Below are 21,658 nucleotides of genomic sequence, written 5' to 3'. Positions count from 1 at the left end.
CAGCCATTAAAGCTCATAACACCACTGACACATAGAAGTTATGAGCTGCCTGATAAACAAAATTATTAATAAATTAATGAAATATAGCGAGTGTGACTCGCCTTCTCATGCCTTGAGATGCTTCCTCTCTGATGAGCCTCGACCCAAAGAAGCAGTTTATTAGAGCTAAAAAAAATGTTAAAATGTAAAATAATAGTCATGATAACACCAGTGAACAAAATCTGTGAAAAAAACATTTTTAAATAAAATACATATTTTTAAATGTAGTATAACGTTAATTATATGAAAAGTAAACATGAATCTGTTTTATACAAATTCCTGAGTTAAACCTCTTAAAATATGGTTTTATATAAAAATGGTTTGAAAATTGTTTTTGCAACGAGCTGTTTTACAAATGCAGAGCGACTATCAGAGAATCATAAGGGAAAAGTGTTATTTAATCTTAGCTCAACTGTGTAAATGTACATACTGACTTTTGGAGCTGTGCCTAATATTTTCAGCATCTTTTTAAGCCCTGAGGCCTTTGTGACATGGTTCCCCCTCCAAATAGAGAACACCAGAGTACCTGTAGTGTATTTCCACACCCCCATTTTAACCTCAGGAAGCGGCTGGTAATGAGGGGGTCAGTTGTGAGGAAATCCAGGAACAGGACTGAGAACTTGTGGTCGAAACTGAACAGTGAAGACTGTTTAGGAGATACACAAGGTGATTCAAAAAGATTTCAAAATGATTTATTTCACTTGTAAATCATTACAGAACAATGCAGTAAACTGTAAATGGTTTAAATGAGCATAAAGTTTATTATGTAATTTTACAAGGTCTCAGTATGAACCTCCTCCAGCGGTACAGACAACATCAACACCATAGTCAAATTCACCCCATACTCGATTGAGCATGTTGGGTGTCGCTGCACTCACGGCTCTTTCAGTGCGTTTTCGGAGATCATCCAGTGTTGTGGAACCAGCGACGAACGCTCTGAGCTGTTGGAGATTCACTGCCCACGAAAATCATGCTGCAGTTATGATGGATTCACTCTTATTGAAGTGGAGAACGCAGAACGCTTTCTGCACAGGGGTCGCATCTCCTCTCAGACTGAAGGGAGTCATCTTCCGGCGACAGTCAGAAACTCTATGACCCCCTCTTTCAATTGGATTGTGATTGGTTCCTCGGTGCATCACGGTTGTAAAAATATGACACTTTGAAATCGGATTAATCTTTTTTCATTCACCCTGTATTAACACATGCATTCCATACATGTGGCCTAGAGCAGGCAGGGGTTGACACTGACTATTGTCTGGTCCCCCTGACCACAGCATTTCAGATTTTGGGCACTAAAATGCAGCGGGCACTTCTGTTTTTCCTTTTCACAAACCTGTTTGGTTGGACACCTGACTAATGGCACCAAATTATATTTAATCAAATTCATTACCTAAACACTGATACAGCTAATGCGATGATGTGGCAACTGTGGTGGTCCCTCTTTCCAAGCTGGTCCACCTGGCATCATAGATGTTGTTCCATTGGATGAAGTTTGCTAACATCACTTTATGAAATAATAATGTGTTGATTGAGCTGGCGTTAGACTGAGAGGTTATCACATTGCCTAAAAACAACCTAGATCAAAAGGGGGGACCACATGGTCACCAAAACAACAATTGGTCTTAGGTTTTTTTTTTTGCTAGTGAATACAGTGCATATATGGTAGGCGTTTGCATCCAAGTGATCATTGATCAGTATTAACAGCCCAAAGTGTGCCAAGAAAACCTTCCCCACATCTTTACACCACCTCCACCAGCCTGAATACTGGCACCAAAGCCTGAAAATTTCATTTTGGATGAAAACAATGATACTCATGAACATATTTTGATCAATTTTGCTCAATTATAACATCAGAATTTATGCAATTGACTCACAACCCTCAGACTGATGAATTGTGTGTGTATATATATATACACACACATATATATATATATATATATATATATATGTGTGTGTGTGTGTGTGTGTGTGTGTGTAGATACATTTTTGCATTTTGCCTTATAGACCAGGGTTCTCAAACTAGTTTCCTGTCTGGCTGCAGCCATTCAAGCCTGGAGTTTGAGAACACGGCTCTAAGCAGTAGACAGATCTAAATCTATTTGCACTGGCCACTGGCTAAAATCAAGAATTTGTAGCCAGAATAGTAGAACTATGTTTATCCTGTATCCATTGAATTCACTAGCAAAAAATAAATAAATAAATAAAAAAAACTGTCTGGTGTTGTTTTGATAAAGGAAATATTTATTAAAAACCTTAATTAATAGGACATTGCCATTGTGGTGACCATGGTGGTCCCCCCTTCTTATCTAGATTGTTTTCAGAGTGTTTAGCCACAGCAGTGATAACCTCCCAGTGTATCTCTGCTCATTTAACACATTATTTCCTTTTTAATTTCATAAAGTGATGTTAGCAAACTTCATCCAACGGAACAACATCTATGACGCCAGGTGGACCAGCTTGGAAGGATGGACCACCACAGCTGGCACACCATTGCATTAGCTGTGTCAGTGGATAGGTATTGGTTGATGTGAACATTATCAAAAGCTGCTGGCCAGTATCTGCATGGTTTTATGCACTGCTGCCACACTATTGGCCGGTTAATAACTGCATGAATTAATAGGTGTACGGATGTTCTTAATATAATGCTCGTTACTTCTGTTACATTTGTGTATTGTTCAACTTTATTTCGGTATGATTCAGAATTATCAAACTGAATCAAGGTGAAATCTGAGTTCTTATGGTGTATAATAGTTTACTAAAGATTCATAATCAAATATGTGCAAAGCCAGATACTCTCCTACTGATTCCAGAGCTTTGAACTATAAATACTATACTACAGTTCAAAAGTTTGGAATCAACAATATTTTTGGGTTGCAAAGAAAAGTGTACAAAATGATTCTAATATGATCCTGTACATCACCTCAAATAGTTATTAGGACCTTAGGACGAAATCAAAATGAAGAAGTTGTAGTGTCTGTTACGATTAACGCACCGGTAAAAGATTTAACAATGACTGAGAAAATTATATAACATCAGAAATAAATTAGAATGAAATGAACATTCAGAACTCCTCATATTTCAAAAGTGTAGATCAAATCTCAGGACAGATGACTTCATGTGAACAATCACAGTGTATCACTTATCATTAAAAACTTTGCGTTCACAGAACTCTTGAAATTTGTAATAAAACGTCTAAAAACACACTGCGTTATTTTTGAATACACATTTGTATGTAAAGGTTTAAACACCTTTGGTCAAACATTTGCTTTTATTTTCTAAGTGAAAAGTTACTTTCTTGTTTTTATTTTAAGGGTTTTATTCAGTATTTCAAACCCTTAACCTCGCGCCTTTTACTTAGTGGTGCGTTTGCTCTGCAAAATACAAAATTCAAATGTAACACATTGAACAAGCCTTGTTTAATTGCTGAGTGCAGGCATCTGTGGTATATTTGAACACGAACATCCTCAATGATAAATAACATGCTTTAAATAATTTAAGTCGAGCCACCAGCATCTCTCACTTTCACAGAGAACCTATGAGATGGTTCTAACTTTACATTACTTCCTCCTGGATTAATCAGAATATTTCCGAAAGATGTTCAAGCCTGGACCCGGATTCACTTCCTTACATCTATACATGGATTCCTGTTTATTTTTCTTTTATTTTCTTATTTTCTTTTTATTCTTTTAATAACCCTTCCATAATCTGTTTTCCTTTCATAAACTGCTTTTCTGTAAAGCTGCTTTGAGACAACACTAGTTGTAAAAAGCGAATACAAATAAATGTTGTTTAAATTCTTATTGTAAACAATATTGTAAAATTCCTGCCTTAAGATTTGACAACTACTTTATATATATAAATATATACAAATACCAAGTTTATTATAGTGTTCTCAAAGCTATGTTGGTGCCATTTGTGTCCCACTGATATAAAACTTCATAAATATGTATGTAAAGTAAATGTAGAAGACATTTTAAACATGGTTAAAGGGTCCTTTACAACAACCTGCACAGGTGTTTGACATGAATAAATTAACTTAAAGCAGCTCTTTCCGTTGAAATGTAATTATTAAAATATTTGTACAATAATGTTTTTATTATAGAGTGAATTCATTTAAAAGCCCAGAAGCTTAAAACATCGTTTTTCCCATTGAGTCATTCATTACTGAAAAGATGTATATTGAGTCCCACAACATGTAGTAACACCGCTGAGTGGAACAACGTGACCCGATAACACAGAGGTCAAAGCGGCTCGTAGGCAGAATACCCAGTATGTACCCCTCAGTAGGAATAAAGATTTCATATTGTTAAGCATTTACTGAATATTATGGAAACTTATTCTACATCAGGCATACTTGTACAAACTGTGTTGTCTGTGTTTAGGTGTTGTTTTTGGGGTTTTTTTTGTCCACCTGGACCAGTATTCCTTGGGCCACACCACCACCACCCCCACTCTTTGGGGACAAATACTACATCCCACCCCCTTAAAAGGAAAGCAGTCATGTCAAAGTGGGGACCTTTGGTGCCAGAGTGCTGCAGAGATCAGCGTTTACCCTCATCTATCACTCCGAATTCAGTTCATGAAGGTCTTGCTTTAATGAGGCAGTGAGCTGAAGTCTGCAGTGTTTTGGCCTATGGAGGACTGGAGCCTGTCACACTTGCTCTACAGGAAACCTAAATATGCCAATTCTCTTCACGTTTTCGTGCACAATTTAACATATTTGAGGGGAAAAATATCACTAATTAAATATTACCCATCATCATGATCTCCACACACAATCCACACCTCAGACTCACTCTGATCTTACTGTAACTTCTAGCCAATCTATACCTGCAAATACAGATTGACATCTTGTACATCTTCTGTCCATATCTCGTATAATCTGGAATATATTTCATTGTTGTCGAAAGAAAACCTCATATCTCCAAAATGGTAGTTTTACAGGAGAAGAAAAAAACCTAATCTACTTTTAATGTAAGTCAATGGAACCAAAACGTTTGAAATTTACACACAATGTACAGAACAGGCTTTTTCAGATTATGACAAAAACTGAAAAATGACAGATAGAAGGTTTTGTTTCGACAGCAGCGATATACATCATCAATATTCTATCCTGTGTAACCTGCAACTCATTTATGTACCACAGACTCACAATTTGCATATACGGCAATGTGTGCAACTGTACATATCATAACATTTATTTCATAACTTACATTACTGTACAAAACTATACATTAAAATGGTGCAACAATGGTGTATACTAATGTATATTGTGTATGTGTGTCTATATATATATATATATATATATATATATATATATATGTATACACACACTGATCAGGCATAACATTATGACCACCTCCTTGTTTCTATGCTCATTGTCCATTTTATCAGCTCCACTTACTATATAGGTGCACTTTGTAGATCTACAGTTACAGACTGTAGTCCATCTGTTTCTCTGCATACTTTGTTAGCCCCCTTTTACCCTGTTCTTCAGTGGTCAGGACCCCCATGGACCCTCACAGAGCAGGTACTATTTGGGAGGTGGATCATTCTCAGCACTGCAGTAACACTGACGTGGTGGTGGTGTGTTAGTGTGTGTTGCGTTGGTCTGAGTGGATCAGACACAGCAGTGCTGCTGGAGTTTTGAACACCTCAGTGTCACTGCTGGACTGAGAATAGTCCACCAACCAAAAATATCCAGCCAACAGCGTCCTGTGACCACTGATGAAGAACAAGAGGATGACCGACACAAACTGTGCAGCAGCAGATGAGCTATTATATTTAAGTACTACAAGGGGGCTACCCACTTAAGATTTTTACCCACCTTTGCACAATGTAAATGCGACGTGCCAATAACAATTTCATTTGATTTTTTCCCCTAACGTGTTAAATGAAGGAAATGAACGTTAATTGTGTTTTAACTCTTGTGTGGTGTTCAGGTCTGTGGGACCCATTTTCAATATTTACCAAAAGAACAAATGATGCAATTTATTATTATTTCAACCGCAGATTCTTGGTCTTTGCTCATTTTCTGTGAAGAACTATAAAATAACCCATTTTCAGTGCCTTCTCACTGTTCATCCCCACACATTTATATTACACATGTGGTGTTGGGCTGAACCCGCAGGGAATAAAAGTGTGGAGGTGCTGTGTCCTTCACTCTGTTCTCCTACTACATGGCCTGCTGTGTTTGTGCGAGAGGGTGGACAACATGTACAGGCTGCTGACTGGCTACAGCTGCTAAAGGAGAACCCTACACTGGACACTTGTGATATTTTAAACATCTGGTGTTTTTATATAAATTGTTATGGCCATATTGATTATAAAAACAATAATGTGGTGGGTCCAGCAGACCACTGAGTAACACATCAACACCACACAAGGGTTAAAATGTGCAGAATTGTGTTCTCTGTACAGGAATTAGCTCACACTCACAATACAGAAAATCAGCAAAACGTCATTTGGCCAGGGACACAAAAACATTTGCCTGATTGTACAAGTTAATAAAAAAGAAAAGTTAATATGGCCGGTGATTACAGACTCTGAATGATAGTGTTCGTTCTGTAACACTGCAGTTTACAAACTGAAACATGCACAGAAAAGACACCTGAACCAAGTCAGTTTGAGGAAAACTCCAATGATGGTTTTATTGAGTGAGATTCAGGGCACGCTACTCTTTCACAGATGAATTTTCAGTGTTAAAAAAACTCCCAAAAACATTTTAAATCCCATAATTTCAAAAAAAGTCCCACACAACTGCATAACCCCCCACCCAACCCCACCCAACCCCACCCTTTACAGTCCCCGTTAACTGACAACTGTTCATCAGATCGCGTCTGTGGCATGATTCTTTCCAAAGCCAGGAGGCACCTGGAATGTTACATGTTTTGTGTAGTTTTCTTGGTTTTATTTTCAATATTTTGTAGGATTGATTCCTCTGTCTCCTCGACAACCGTTGGTTTTTGTTTTTGTTTTTTAAAAAGAAAATAAAACAAACCCCCAAATTAAGAACAAACAGGGCACAAAATCCAGGATAAGACCACAATCACTAAGACACACACACACAACCAGCCACCAATGCAGGTCCAACGCCTCTAACTCCGACACCGAGATACAGACCATCTGCTTTAAAAAAAATAATAATAATAAAATTAAAGAAAAAGAAAGAAAAAAAAAGCAAAAAACAAAACTACACCAAAACCCAAAGTCGCCGCCTTTTCACACCTCGTGTTGGAGACAACTTAGATCACGGCTGAAAACCCCCTTCTTTTAGCTTTTTGTTTTTGTGCTAAAAACCTGAACCAGTATTTACAAAATTGTTGATAAAAATATTCCTCTGGTGACAATTGTGGATAGAGGGATCCGTTTGGGGCTCGGAACCTGCTGAAAGAGAGGGGGGGAGAGAGAGAGAGAGAGGGAAGAGGGGAGGGGGAGAGAGAGAGAGAGAGAGAGAGAGAGAGAGAGAGAGAGAGAGAGAGAGAGAGAGAGAGAGAGAGAGAGAGAGAGAGGGAAGAGGGGAGAGAGAGAGAGAGAGAGAGAGAGAGAGAGAGAGAGAGAGGGAAGAGGGGAGAGAGAGAGAGAGAGAGAGAGAGAGAGGAGGGAGAAAGGGGAGGATAGTTTGACGGACGGATGGGGAAGAGAGAGAGAGAGAGAGAGAGAGAGAGAGAGACACAAAAAAAAACAATGATGGATGGGTGGAGCGCTACTCAGCCTTAGTCTCCTCCTTCTCCCCCTCAGGCTCCTCCTCTGGAGTCTTCTCAACCTGCATGGCGACAAACAGACCAATCAAGTTTCAGCCAGTGTTGCCAGCACCAATCAGAATTACCCTTAGAGTTGTGTGCCTGCTAAAGCTGCACATATGCTAAAAACGGAAAAAATCCTATCCCTGCTGCTGTTTTTCAGTTTGTCATAATTTGAAAATGCCTGTTGTCCTTTACATTGTGTGTAAATTTCATGAGAAATGGATCAAAAGAAATGACCTAAAATGACTTGGGAAAAAAATCAGGTTCTATTGACTTGCATTAAAAGTAAAGTAAGTTTTTATCTTCTCCTGTAAAGTTACCATTTTGGAGATATGAGGTTTTGTTCCAACAGCAGTGATAAACAAAGTAAAACAAAGCAGCTGCCAACAGTTCATCCAATGTGCTTCAACACTGACAATACGTTTCACCAAAAAAGCAGCATTTTTATGTGTTATGGAGCAGTGAAGTTGGACATTCACAGGATATTCTACTTTCCTCATAAAACAAACATCCAAAAATGATCAAACCCACATTTCTTCTCTCCTGAGAACACACTATAACATATGTATCCCCCCATGTATTTAGCTAAAATAAGGCAAAATCACATCGAATCACTTGAAGTAAAAGAGTCAACTACTAATCCCAGTTAAGGAACACGACTCTCTCCACATGAGTGATTTGATAAGATTTTACCTTCGTTTAGCCAAATACTAAGAATATAAAACTTAAGCACAGTTTTGACGACACCTTCATGACACCATAAAGGTTGGCTGGACACTACAGCTTTTAAAATCTTAACAGATTTCTAAAACACACAGCATCACAAACTTAACGTCAGTTTGTCACTGAATTCCTTGTCTCGTTGTCGTGAGACGCTCAGACTAGACGACAGAGCAAAGAAAGAGTATAACACACATATCAGCTGCATTTCTCAGCCGCTATGTCATAGAAGGCCGTTCCAAAGTAAAGGATCCTTCGTATTCGGCCTAGAAATGCAGCCTACGTTCTGAGTGATTTCAAGGACGGAACAGATGTATCTTTCCAGACCTTCGGTACCGACAGTTCTCTGTGCCTGAATGATGGAAAAAATGAAGGGAAAAAAATAAAATAAAAAATTCATGAAAATGGCAGAAACCGAAGCCGTTGGAGCAGAGCTTGTTTTAAAATGTAAGCTGTTCACGTACTTGAATTCGTCTTCGTTACCTTATAAAGTGTAAAATCACTAATTAAAGTATTCGTCCATCGTATAGCGTCTGTATATCGTATTTTATTTACAAGTATTCATTTAACGTAGTTTATCAGTCTACATATGAATATTACCACGCAGCCTCGTTAGTGCTGTTCCATTTGTGTGACCAATAGGCTACTAAGGACTGTCCTACCGAGGACATGCATTACTTCAGCTGCAGTCCTGGCTCTGGAAAGCAGCTAACGAGTTCGGGCTACGAATAAGAACTCAAACTCCCAGATCTCCTCAGATCACATGACACAAACAGAGCTGAACTTACTGGTCCTGTTTGTGCTTTAACGCGCAACGAAAGCGCAAACTGGGGATTAATCTGTGGAGAGAACCGCTGATTCAGTGAGAGCTGGAGAAATATTTCACTACAAACTGGCAGCTGAGCTGAAGCTGTAAAGACAGCGACCTGATCTGGATCAACACTACAATCATGATTTCGGCTCTAATCTGCCGTGTTTTACTTGCAGCTCCTCTGTCTCCGCTCCGCTGCTCAGGCGCGTCTCTCCACCTGTTTCTCCGCTTTTCAAGCTCTGATTGGCTGATTGAATCACTCATTGTGTAAATCTCTGACCTTCTCTCACTGCAGGACTCGTGAACGGTTTGAGTTGTAAATATCAAACATGTTTAATAATATCGGAGGGTCTCTGATCACTTCAGAGTTGTTCGATCAGAGGGCTAATGATTCACTCATTTCTCCGCTCGCACTACCAGAACATCCACACCGTCAGTCGCTTCTGATCGATCTTCCGACCTGGAAAATCGTTTCAGATTGCGAAGGGCAAATCAGGATTATTGGGCAAAAAATCATGTAGCGTAGGCCCAGCCTAGTGTCGGTGATCTGTGTTTCAGAACCACATTCAGCCAAATTTAACTGTGGACATTTCTGAAATCTATTTGGTCGTTTAGGTTTGAAAATGTAAAGTCGAATATCCAAAGAATTTGCAATAAAACCAACTTTAAAAATCTCAAGTTCATCTTAGCTTTTTAAACCTTTATCACCTGCCAGATTAACGTGAATGTGGTTTTGTCCCAGCCAGTCTGGACAGCATTTCTGACCGTATATTCTGAGCAGTGGATTTTGTTATTTGTGTTTTTATTACTGTTAATATTATATCACTTCTATTGCATATTTTATTCTCCTAATTCCTGGTCTATACATTTGTTTTCTTTCATATTTTACTGGATTGTGTGGCACTTGTTTTAAACGTGCTGAACATCAAAAAGGGTTCTTCAATTGTAACAAGCTTGACATTGTTACCATAGCAGAACCCTTTTTGGTCTACAGAAAACCTTTTTCAAAAAAAAGGGTAAAATGACAGTTCTTCAAGGGTTCTTTAGTAAAGAAAATAGTTCTATATAGAACTATGAACACTCAAAGAACTCTTTGCATGATTAAAGGGTTCTTTGCATCATGAAATGGTTCTTTGGAATTAGATTAGATTCTATACAGCACCAAAAAGGGTTCTTCTATTGTAACAAGCTTGATGTTGCAACAACAGCAGAACCCTTTTTGGTGTGATATAGAACCGTTTTCAAAAAAGGTTCTATATAGAACCATCTCATGCACATTTATCAACCTGAAACCCTTTCATGACACAAAGAACCCTTTAAAATCATGCAAAGGGTTCTTTGATTGTCCATGGTTCTACATAGAATCATTGTCTGTACTAAAGAACCCTTGAAGAACCATCTTTTTTATGGGTGTATAAATAAATATGACTTCACTGGTACAATAAATTAAAGTGAACATCAATGAATGAAATTAATGAATGACTGAATGAATGAAACTGATGGATGAATGAATGAATGTAAGTGAGGAGTTCAGACCACATCTTCACCAGATGGCTGTATTTTAAGAAAACTATCTAGAACATTTGTATGACTGTAAAAGCAGAGAAAATCCTGAAAACTCTGGCTGAAGTTCTAGGCAGCTTCTGCTGTAACACTAGAACGCCAGACCCACTCTGATGATCAGAGATGAGAAGGAGAAATGAGGGGAAATGGGGAGAGGGAAAAACAGAACGTACAAATGGAAATTAATACGTAATCAGACAGCAACAACGAGGAGCTTCAGACACGGTCCTTCACCCAAACATCGGTTCTTTCTCGGCCTGGGATCACTTTGTGATTAGTTCTTTACTTTCCAGTTTGTAAATGCGAGTGCTCTGCACTCCAATCCATGATCCTGCCCTCCGGTCCTGGTTTTACTTCATTTGCACAACCAGCAGCAGTGAGCTGGCCTATCAGCTGCGATGTGCTGCTACGCCAAGAAACACTGGAAGCAGCATTTTTCTTATTTTTAGTTAATTATTTTGGTGCTGGGTTGTCTTTTCATACCAAGCTGATTCTCACAGATGAAAAATCTGACCATTTTTAACACAGTAACGTCTTCACTATGATGTTTTCCTTTTAAAGAATTGGGCACAAAAATGGAAAAGAAAGAAAACCAATGGAGTCATCAAAATATTAACAGCAATGAAGTCATCATTTTTCTCATGCTCAGTCCGGCCAATTAACACCTCCAACTTCACATCTCCATTTTTCATTTTTTGACATAATTTGAGAAAAGCCTGTTTTCCTTGACACTGTGCCAATTTCATGATGAATGGACCAAAAGAAACGACCCAAAATGACTTGGAAAAAAGTCTGGTTCCACTGACTTACATTGAAAGTATGGTATGTTTTTTCCTCCTTCTGTAAAGTTGTATTTTACAGCAGTAAAATACTAATTAAGTTGATAGAGAATACCCATGGTATTAAATAATGAAAATATCGATATTAATCTTTATCCTCATTTATCTGATTTTTCTAAATTGTTTATATTGCAAAGTTGCTTATAATATCCAGCCTAGTTATTTCATAGCTTCATTTGTTTCTAGCCTAAAAAACAATGTCTAAATACAGTGATTTGTGAAATACCTTCCAGATTCAGCTCCAGAAGGACTTGATCATTAGCTTGATCACTATGACGGGTGCAGAGAAAACTACGGTAGATTACAGCACCGGAGCTAGAAACACCCTCCAGATCAATACGACACTAAGCTTTTCAACAGGAGTCTTCAGATGTCCAGCTCATTAGAGTCTATATCTTCAAAAACAAGCTCCAACTTTTCATCGGCTGGTTAAGAAACACAAGACTTTGAACAGGTTTCTTGTACTTGGGTTAAACTGTAATTTCAATGGTGAATCCACTGAAAAGCTTTTCTGGGCATAAGATAAATATGGGTCTGTGAAACTGGCTCTGTGGGTTTAATTTATGCAAAGAACAACGACTCAAATAAAATTTTCTGTTTGTGAGTAAAAGCATTGATACAAATCATCAGTTAAAGACTTTAGTGTCCCAATGTTTGTTTAATTCAATAGTGTTTTACATGTTTGCCTCATGTAGTCAAGTAAAAAGCAGGAATAAAAGCTTCAAGACCTGCAAGTCATGTAATCTAGAACATTTCATGAGTGTAGAAACTCTTACTTACACACACACACACACACACACACACACACACACACACACACACACACACACTACTCTTTCATAAAGACAACTGTAAGCCAATTTAGGACAATCTAAAGCACTTAAAATAAGCGGGTCTCAAAGTGTGTTGGATGTCAGAATTTATGCCACACTGAATGTGTTTACATACACTCAATAATCCGATCATAATCGGATTTATGCAGTTATCTGATTATTCAAATGGTCATTTAAACAGCACACTCTGATTTCTTAGATCAGAGTAATTCTAGAAATCTGATAAAGAGAGCTGGATGTTAGCTCAGTAATTAGATTTCTCAGTGCTGTAAACTCTTACTCTGATTTCTTATTTCTCAGTCTGCGCATGTGTGAAAACAGACGGCAGTACCAGAAACAAGTGAGCAGCGTCGCCGCGAGACGCAGCAAAACACTTTTGGAGAAACCAAATACATGCTTGACGAAATGAAGAATTTAAATATTCTTCATCCTCTAGTAAACTTCTGTAAAGTGGCGCAATGTTTGAGTTTTACATTTCGTTTACGTCATGTCTTCTTCTGTGAGTTTATTGGCTGTTTGTAAAGCAAAAATCTGATTACCGTCTGACTCACATAGACCTGGAGTTTCCCCATTATCTGATTACTCAAGATAAATCTGGATTTGACATTATTATATTCGGCATGTTTCTGTATCTTGACCCCTGGTCAAACTATGTTCTGTTAATTTTTCTAAGTGAAAATATTCCCTTTATAGGGAGCACATTTAAATATGGCACTTTCCTGCATATTTTTGTGCAGGATTTATTTGCACAAATGAGATTCACAAACTAAAAATAAATATACAAAAAAAAAAAAATTCACGTAGTGCTTTTTGTGCTTATATGGTTCTTTGCATGGTAAAATAGATCTTCACACTGATGGAGAATGTGTTGTATATGGTTTTACCTTTTGAAAATAGCTAAACATCTTCTATTGTTATGATGCCAAGCTTGCAACAGTAGAAGAACCTTTTTTGGAGCTATACAGAACCCGTAATAAAAAGATTCTATATAGAACCATACACAACACATTGTCCATCAATCTGAAGAACCATTTCACCATGGAAAGAACCATTTAAGCATGAAAAGGCTGCATATAGAACCATTGCTTTTAGTAAAGAACTATCTTTAAGTGTGTAAGTTTGCAGATTGTGGTCATCACTGTGTACATATGTACGTGTATATATAAATCTATCCATCAATTATATAGGCCTCAGTAGTATTGTGCCATCTCTAACCAACAGAATCATGTAAAAGTTATGTACAGTATGCATACATACGCTCTGTTCCTTGTAATATTGTGCCTATATCCTGCTTTGTGTGTGTATCTGTAGGGTCTGCCTGGAAAAATAGGTTATAAATCTCAAAGGAACATAAGATTAAGTGTTTTCAGACTTTCAGCACTGACGTCTGGTCCTGCTACGTGCCCTATTTGGAGTGAAGTACATAGACGGTACACTTTACATGCCTTTCTTTGGCCACTATTAACAATAAGGGCTGATTCAGCTGCATCAATCTTAATCTATTATAATCGTTTTCAATCAAGTACACATCAAGCATAGACATTATATGGTACACACTAAAAAAAAACAGGTTCTTCAGTAAAGAAAATGGCTCTATATAGAACCATGAACACTCAAAGAACCCTCTGCATGATTATAGGGTTCTTTGCATCATGAAACGTTCTTCAGACTGACGGAGAATGTGCTGTAGATGGTTCTGTATAGAACCTTTTTTTAAAAATGGTTCTATATAGCCACCAAAAGCATTCTTCTATTGTTATAGTGTCAAGATTTTAACAACAGAAGAACCCTTTTAGGTGCTATATAGAACCATTTTCAAAAAGGTTCTATACAGAAGCATCTGTAGCACACTCATGCACATCTTCCACCAATCTGAAGAACGCTTACATGATGCAAAGAACCCTTTAACCATGCAGAGGGTTGAGTGTTCAAAAAGGGTAGAATGATGGTTCTTTAGTAAAGAAAATGGTTGTATATAGAACCATGAACACTCAAAGAACTCTCTGCATGATTAAAGGGTTCTCTGCATCGTGAAATGGTTCTTTGGAATTAAATTAGATTAGGTTCTATATAGCACCAAAAAGTGTTCTTCTATTGTAACAAGCTTGACATTGTTACAACAGAAGAACCCTTCTGGGTGCTATATAGAACCATTTTCAAAAAGAATTTATTCAGAACCATCTATAGCACATTCTACATCAGTCTGAAGAACTCTAACAATGCAAAGAACCCTTTAATTCATGTAGAGGGTTTCAGTGTTCCCTTTTTAACAGTACAGCAAAGGACCGCTGCACTGAAATACCTTGACTGCTTCTACATGTACGTCTGTGTCTGTGTCTGTGTGTGTGTGTGTGTGTGTGTGTGTGTGTGTACGTACCTCATTAGTCTTGGTCTCTCCGTTTTCTGACTGGTTCTCCTCCTTGTTCTCCTCAGCCTTTGCCTTTGTCTTCTTGTCCTCCTTTTTGTCGTTCACTTCTTTCTCTTTCTATCAAAGAGACAGCGAAAAAAGAAAATCTCAAACTTCAAACGATGAATCAGTAAGAGGGAATGAATTCACGCTTGTAGGTTATGTATCTGTATGTGAGGGAACATTTGTCAGAATAAAACCTTCTATAGCCATTTTTATTAATTTTACATAATCTGAAAATGCTTACAGCTGTGTCACAACATCTAATTACATTAAATGTGGTTATGTTATAACTGAAGTTTGGGGGGAGGAGCATGATTGAAACCCCTCCTTCTTCCAATCTAACGCCCTATAAATTCACATACTCATCTTCTGTTCCCATGACGAAGTGTTCGCAGTCCCCACCACCACCCCGTCTCCTCCCTGTTCCTCAGTCCTGAATCAGTCCTACTACAGCTATGAGGGGGTCTGGCCTTCAAGCCACAGTTCTCCCCCCTCCCTCAATCAGTCTTCCCGCATGGTCTGAACTCGCAAACTCAAATTGAAAGTGTTCTGTGATGAGATTTGAATTTTGTGGGTTTGTTAATTACAATTTTTTATTTTCTCTTTACACCCTGAACAGATGAGATCAGTTTTGAACTTTTGTATTTATACAATCATACAGAAGTTCATATGTGAAGGAACTAATTTACCATACAGCTTGCTAAATATGCAGGGACCCCAAGATTTTTGTTCTGTTTATCAAAGACAAAGCCTGATCTCTCTCTCTGCTGCACACTGTAACGCCAGCTTTACCTACCTCACGGCTCTTCTTCTACTTAATGTATTTTAGGTTAAGTTTAGCTTAAAAAAAATGGAACCAAAAATTATTGCTGACTTCACTTTTTCAGTGTGACTCGCAGCAGTAAAACAACCAAGCCAAAGTGAAAGGGTTTAAACCTGGAGCAGCTACCTCTAACCTGGAAACCTTTAGAAGTAGAGAAAGTTCCTCTAATCCCTGACTAAAGCCGGAAAACAGGATCAGAGATAAGTAATAAATAATATTAAATAACATGTACACAGCACGTTTTATTAATTTTTACTTTTATTACACCGAGTTATACTGAGTCCTTTAAAAAATGTAAATTTAGCAGTATTTTCTGTATTAAAGTATTAACTGCATTATGAAAACTGAAAACGCTCCATGTTTTTCCAAAGGCATCTATAACTTAACTCTAGAGTGACTCACTATGGCGGCCCTGTTTAGTTGCACTATCATGTTGTTTACTGTAGCGATATAAACTTCACTGCACCGTCTTGTTTAACTGCACTGTTGCATACCCGAGTGTGGGTGCGGTGTGAGGGCAGATTGATGCTCAGAGTAGCTTTTCAGAAAGTTGGAGGATCAGTGTTCCCTCCCTCCCTCCCTCTCTTGCTCCAAAGTCGCACCAATACCACTCCATCCTGTGAGCCAGATAGTCCTTATTGCCCCCCACACTGAGTACCTGTGTGTGAGATGAGTGATGCGGCAGTGGCTGCATCACAGGTCGCACATCACGGCACAGATCGCAACAAAGTGCTACAGATATTACAGTCCTGCGTCATCCATTTTGTGGCATGAGTGATAAAACAGTGTTAAGTGTATAGGTTTGTTTACCCTCTGCACTTTTCTATCTTGGGCTTAGGGTTCAGCCATCGTTTCAAACCTAGACCTTCTAAGGCTTTTAGAAGTTTTTCGTTTAATAACGGTCATAAATTATAAACTACATGAAATGAAATGTGTAGCATCTTGTTGTTCAAGGGTTAAAATTATACTGCAGTTTAACATATTTTACCGTATTATCTTGCTTGACTGCACTATATGAAGTCTGTGAACTCACTGTTAAGGCTGAACGATTTTAGAAAACATCTAACTGCGATTTTTCAGACTAATATTGCAACTGCGATTTAAATTGCAATTTTTTTATAAATTGAGATTCAGGCCTGATTTATTTTGGCCAACAAGACCAGAATATCCACTTTTTTGGCTTGAGGCTCAACCCCTGAGTGTAGTGGGCCAAACTGCCAGTAGGTCGTGGTTGTGATGTCACAACACATGGAGGTTTGGTTGCCTCTGATTGGTCTAACTCATCTACAGGCAGTTCACAAACTCATTAAGTTCAATTTCCCCTTAGAACTTTAAAACAACATTTCTGCTAATGTACACACAAAGATGGTTCTTCAAGGGTTCTATCTGAAGAACCATTTAACCATGCAAAGAAACATTTAAGCAGGCAAATGGGTCTTTGAGTGTTCATGGTTATATATAGAATGATGGCCTCTACATTTTTTTTTTAAGTGTAGGCTATAATTTTAGCAAAATTTGCAGCTCTTGCGTTTTGAAAGTCGTCTTAAATTGCAATTTCAATATAAAAAATGATGAATCTTCCAGCCCTGTTTACTATGATGTAATTTAGCACACTGTAATTCTATGCTTTGTCTTGTTTTACTGTATTTATTGTACTGTAAGTTACAGTTATCTGTACTCACTGTTTTGTATTTTAGCGTACTGTACTGCACTGTTGAGTCTAATTGGGCTGTTGCTCTCTCACTGTACTGCTCTCTGTTGCGTAACTACACTGAGTAGTCTATGTCTACGTCTTGTTCATTCATGCCGTGTGGTTTTGTAAACACTGGTGAAGACTTGTATGTGCATCAGGGCCCTGGAACAATATTATTTAACTCCACTCTACACTGTATATGGCTGGGATATAAAAACATTCCTTTTGATCCTGATCTTCTTACCTTGGGTGTTTTCTTGGGTTTGGGTTCAGGTTTAGGAGGAGCTGGTTTCTACGAGAAACAGAAGCAATTCATTCAACCATCAAAAAAGGGTAATTACGGCACTAACAGAAAGCTATGGCAGATCAAAACAGGATCTGTCTCATCCAAAACATGGATTTCTTGTGTACTAGATAGACTGCAGTGTCAGGCCCAGTCCCACTTCTTCTTTTTACCCCTACCCCTTGTTTTTGAGTGTCTCCTTGCCCCTTAGAACTGAGATACAAGGGGTAGTTGTTGAAATCTTCCCTCTGAAATGGGACCCTCAAATAAAAAGAGTATTATAGCTACTAGTGCTGCTCTGTAGGCGACCCTGCCAGTCTGCAGTGACAGCAGAGGAGGGTAAAGTTCAGCTCCTCACTGCTGGACTTTAGTTACATTTAGGGCATCACATGCCTTCAAAGAAGGGGGCAATTATTTATTATCGCCCACCCCTAATTCTTCAGTGATATGAAGCTGAAGTCAGATATTCACCAGCTTCTTGTTCAAATTTTCTTGTTTCACCTTAAACGGTACAGCAGTTCTGATGCCTGAGGCGCCAGAATGTAACTGCTGCACCGTTTAAGGTGGAACGGTGCTTGTTATGAAGAAAAAGAGCATAATACATTAAAACGACATTAAACTAAAATAATACAATGATTATTATAATTTTAACTGAGAAAATTCTCACATTTGTGGGTTTCTTTGGTCTCTTGTTCAGCCATCTTGCCGGTTTTTCTTTTTTTCCTCATAACTCTCTGTTTGGAGTCTGAAAAACCTCCATTTGGAGGGTCATGTAGCCCCAACACTTCGCCCCACCCCCTATCTCAACAAGAATCAGGACACCCTACCCCTAGACGTGAACGCACAAAACGGAGGAGTAGGGCTGAGTGGTAGGGGTGAGGGGTGAAATGGGATTATGGCCTAAGAATGGAATTGTAGCTTTACTGTTTTGACCCATCCTGTGTTGTAAAGTGTCCCTGCTGCAGTTCTGCACTACAATTAACTGGACAGGCATCAGCAGTTCGAGTGATGTTTACTTTTTGTCCTCACTGCGTCTTTGTCTTTATGAGTTATATGGATGTAAAATGGACCACTGATTCTAATGGATTACAACAATATACAAACTGTGCACTAATTTTGTGTGTGCCAGAATTTAACAGCAATATGCAAAAGTTCAGGTACCCCTTATGAAAACACATTTTTCTTCTGCATATTTCAATGCGCAATTACTGTTTATTTACTAAATTTGATATTGTGGACCACAAAAACTTAAAATAAAATGTAAAAATATTTTTAAAAAAAATAAAATGTGGCATGTGCAAAAGTTACAGCACATTTTATTTTTCCCCCCAATATATTAAACTCCACACATAAACAGAAACTGTGCATTAAGATTAGAAGAAAAACACCACGTTTAAGTTCATATTAAATTTTCCACATGTAATTTGATTAAAAGTGGTCAAACATTTGCAAACAACTGTATTTATTCACAAAAAATATTAATATCATAAAATAATTAATTAATACAAAATTAAAAGACTTGCTTTCTGTAGTGTACTGAGAGTATTTTTCCTCTAAAGAGTAATAGCTAAATAAAAGCATTGCAAGGTCAGAATTTAATACCCAATAGATTTAAACTTTTGCAGATTGAGATTATTACTGTTCCTGGACCAGCGTTTCTCAGTCACAGGCCACTTAGTGCACAGTTTATTGTTTTTTACTGCTCTTATACACCAGATTCAACTCTTTAGGTAATTATCAAACCCTCAATATGCTAAATAAAATGTATTTAAGAAGGATAGGGAAACTTAAACACTGGAATTGTGAAATACCATCCTAAATAAAAGAAATTAAAGTTAAGGTACAGAGGAAAAAGTCTTGTCTCAGTAATAGCACCCCCTTGTGTGTGGATACATATGAAATTGAGTTGTGTGCAGATGCCTGTTTACTTCATATTAAGTTATGTGACTCACTTTACAGCCACATACAGTTTTTTTATGTACATGTCAGTGGAAAGAAAAGGGGAAAAAACTGAAGGTGAATAAGATACTTACTGCAGATAACCTGGCAGACCTTCTTTGAGGCTATGAAGGCAAAACACAGGGTTATGTCAGGTGTGACAAGGTGAGCAGAGGTATTAACTAAAAAACAGAACTCATATTCCTCTCACAGGACTTTTATTTCGAATTTTATTGTTTTAAAACATTGTTTTGAGCCTTTTTATTGATTTTTATTTCGCTTTTACCTCCTCCTTGACCTCTCCATCGGTTCCCTGCAAATAGACAAACACAGAAATATCAGTCATGTGGTTTGCCGGTTCTTCAATAAAGGAAATGGTTCTATTTGGAACCATGAGTTCTGCATAGAACCATTACATGCTTAAAGGTTTTTGCATGGTCAAACTGTTCTTCAGACTGATGGAGAATGTGTTGTATGTGGTTGTAAAACCATATAAAACACCATTTCACCATGCGAAGAACATTTATGCATGAAACGGTTCCTTCTAGAACTCATGGTTCTACATAGAACCATTGCCTTTACTGAACAACCATCTTTTTTAAGTGTAACAGTTATAAACAACAAAAAAACCCTGAAAATAAAGACTTTTATAAGTGTATTGTGTTTATTTAAAGCTGTATACTCCTAAAATAAACTATGAAGCAATTCTGATAATGTTTTGACACGTTTTAAAGCAGTTGGCAGCTATTTTTGCTGCATTTTGTTACTTGAAAAGCAAAGAAAAATGATGTACATAAAGTAGAACAATAACACAAACGTGCTGTTTTAACATTAGCGTCCCAAATGCAACCATACAAGTGTGTACTGGGTTGAAAAGCAACGAAAAAACACCAAAAGCTCAAAAGTAAAAGGTAGGGAGAGGACTGAGAACATAACAGCAGGGGAAAAAAGTCGTGAAAGTCGTATGCAGGTCGTGAAGAAGTCGTGGGCTCGTCTAAACCCGGTCCCACAGTGTTGTGCGGACCGGGAAGAGCGCGTTGATCAGAAACATCTTTTAAACGTGGCCTATTCCTGCACGACCAGTTTGTTTTGAGCACAGCAGGTTATCTAACCGGGTGTGTGGAAACGCAGGTTTATGTGCGCCGATTCTGCACGGAGACATTTCGCGGCGGAGGCTCAACTCCTTTCCTCCAAAGGGGGAGGGGCGCGAATCACAGCGCCTCTCCGGCGCCATCTGGCGGCAAGAAGGCGTCATGACACGCCCGTCGTCCACGGCGAACAAAGAAAACGTTTAAAATTCTATATTAACGCGACGCCCTCCGAGGGAAATCGATGCGGTTTCCGAAATTGGGGTCGTCGTCGTATTTTTTCGCGGCCCTTCGACGGCGGTTCGCGCCCTATCGCGCTTATAATCCGCCGCTTTTTCCGCGCAGCTGCCTTCGAGATGAACGGGAGCGAGGGAAGTATACAGCAGCATGGCTGCGGCTACACGGGCATGGAGATCTCACTACTCCTGCCCACAGCCGAGCTGGAGAAAGCGCTGCCCGAGGAAAAAAGAAAACGTCTCCCTATTCGCGCCGCGGTCGAGGAAAAATACGGTGATTTGTCAGAAAAATCCTAAAAATAACGACGCTTCGATCTCCGCCGACAGATTCTAGAAAAGTCGAAGGGATTTTTATGAAAAAAAAAAATCCCTCGTTGTCTCGAGGGCTTCCTAATTTCACGACTGATTTGTGAGGGACAAAAGTATACCCGCATGCTGTGCTCGGCTTTTCTACATACCTTTCTCTTGGGCATGTTGACTTTTGGATAAATTTTCTCCTTTTACGCGAAACTAACAGGCTATCTTTCACAATTCGGAGTTCACAGATGAGGGAGAGACTGCCGTCCGCTATGCACTAATTCTGTAGTAAACAGTGAAGCTGGGCTACATTAGAGCCAGTGGTTGAATGGGGGGGAGG

The 21,658-nt window shown here is 38.5% G+C and overlaps 1 protein-coding gene across 1 annotated transcript; it reads right to left on the bottom strand.

Moving 5' to 3' along the window:
* Nucleotides 1-7,691: 7,691 nt before the first annotated feature.
* Nucleotides 7,692-21,658, bottom strand: hmgn7 (high mobility group nucleosomal binding domain 7). The gene is made up of 6 exons (XM_036580019.1): nt 21,480-21,658; nt 19,984-20,010; nt 19,793-19,822; nt 17,721-17,768; nt 14,928-15,035; nt 7,692-7,804 (listed from the first exon to the last, which is right to left on the bottom strand). Exons 1-6 carry the CDS (start codon nt 21,492-21,494, stop codon nt 7,745-7,747), a joined length of 288 nt encoding a protein of 95 aa, XP_036435912.1. The 5' UTR covers nt 21,495-21,658; the 3' UTR covers nt 7,692-7,744.

Source organism: Colossoma macropomum, unplaced genomic scaffold (genome assembly GCF_904425465.1).
Source record: "Colossoma macropomum unplaced genomic scaffold, Colossoma_macropomum, whole genome shotgun sequence".
Lineage (NCBI taxonomy): Eukaryota > Metazoa > Chordata > Actinopteri > Characiformes > Serrasalmidae > Colossoma > Colossoma macropomum.
The sequence above is the reverse complement of the archived record's forward strand: the minus strand, read 5'-3'. Positions and strand labels throughout refer to the sequence as shown.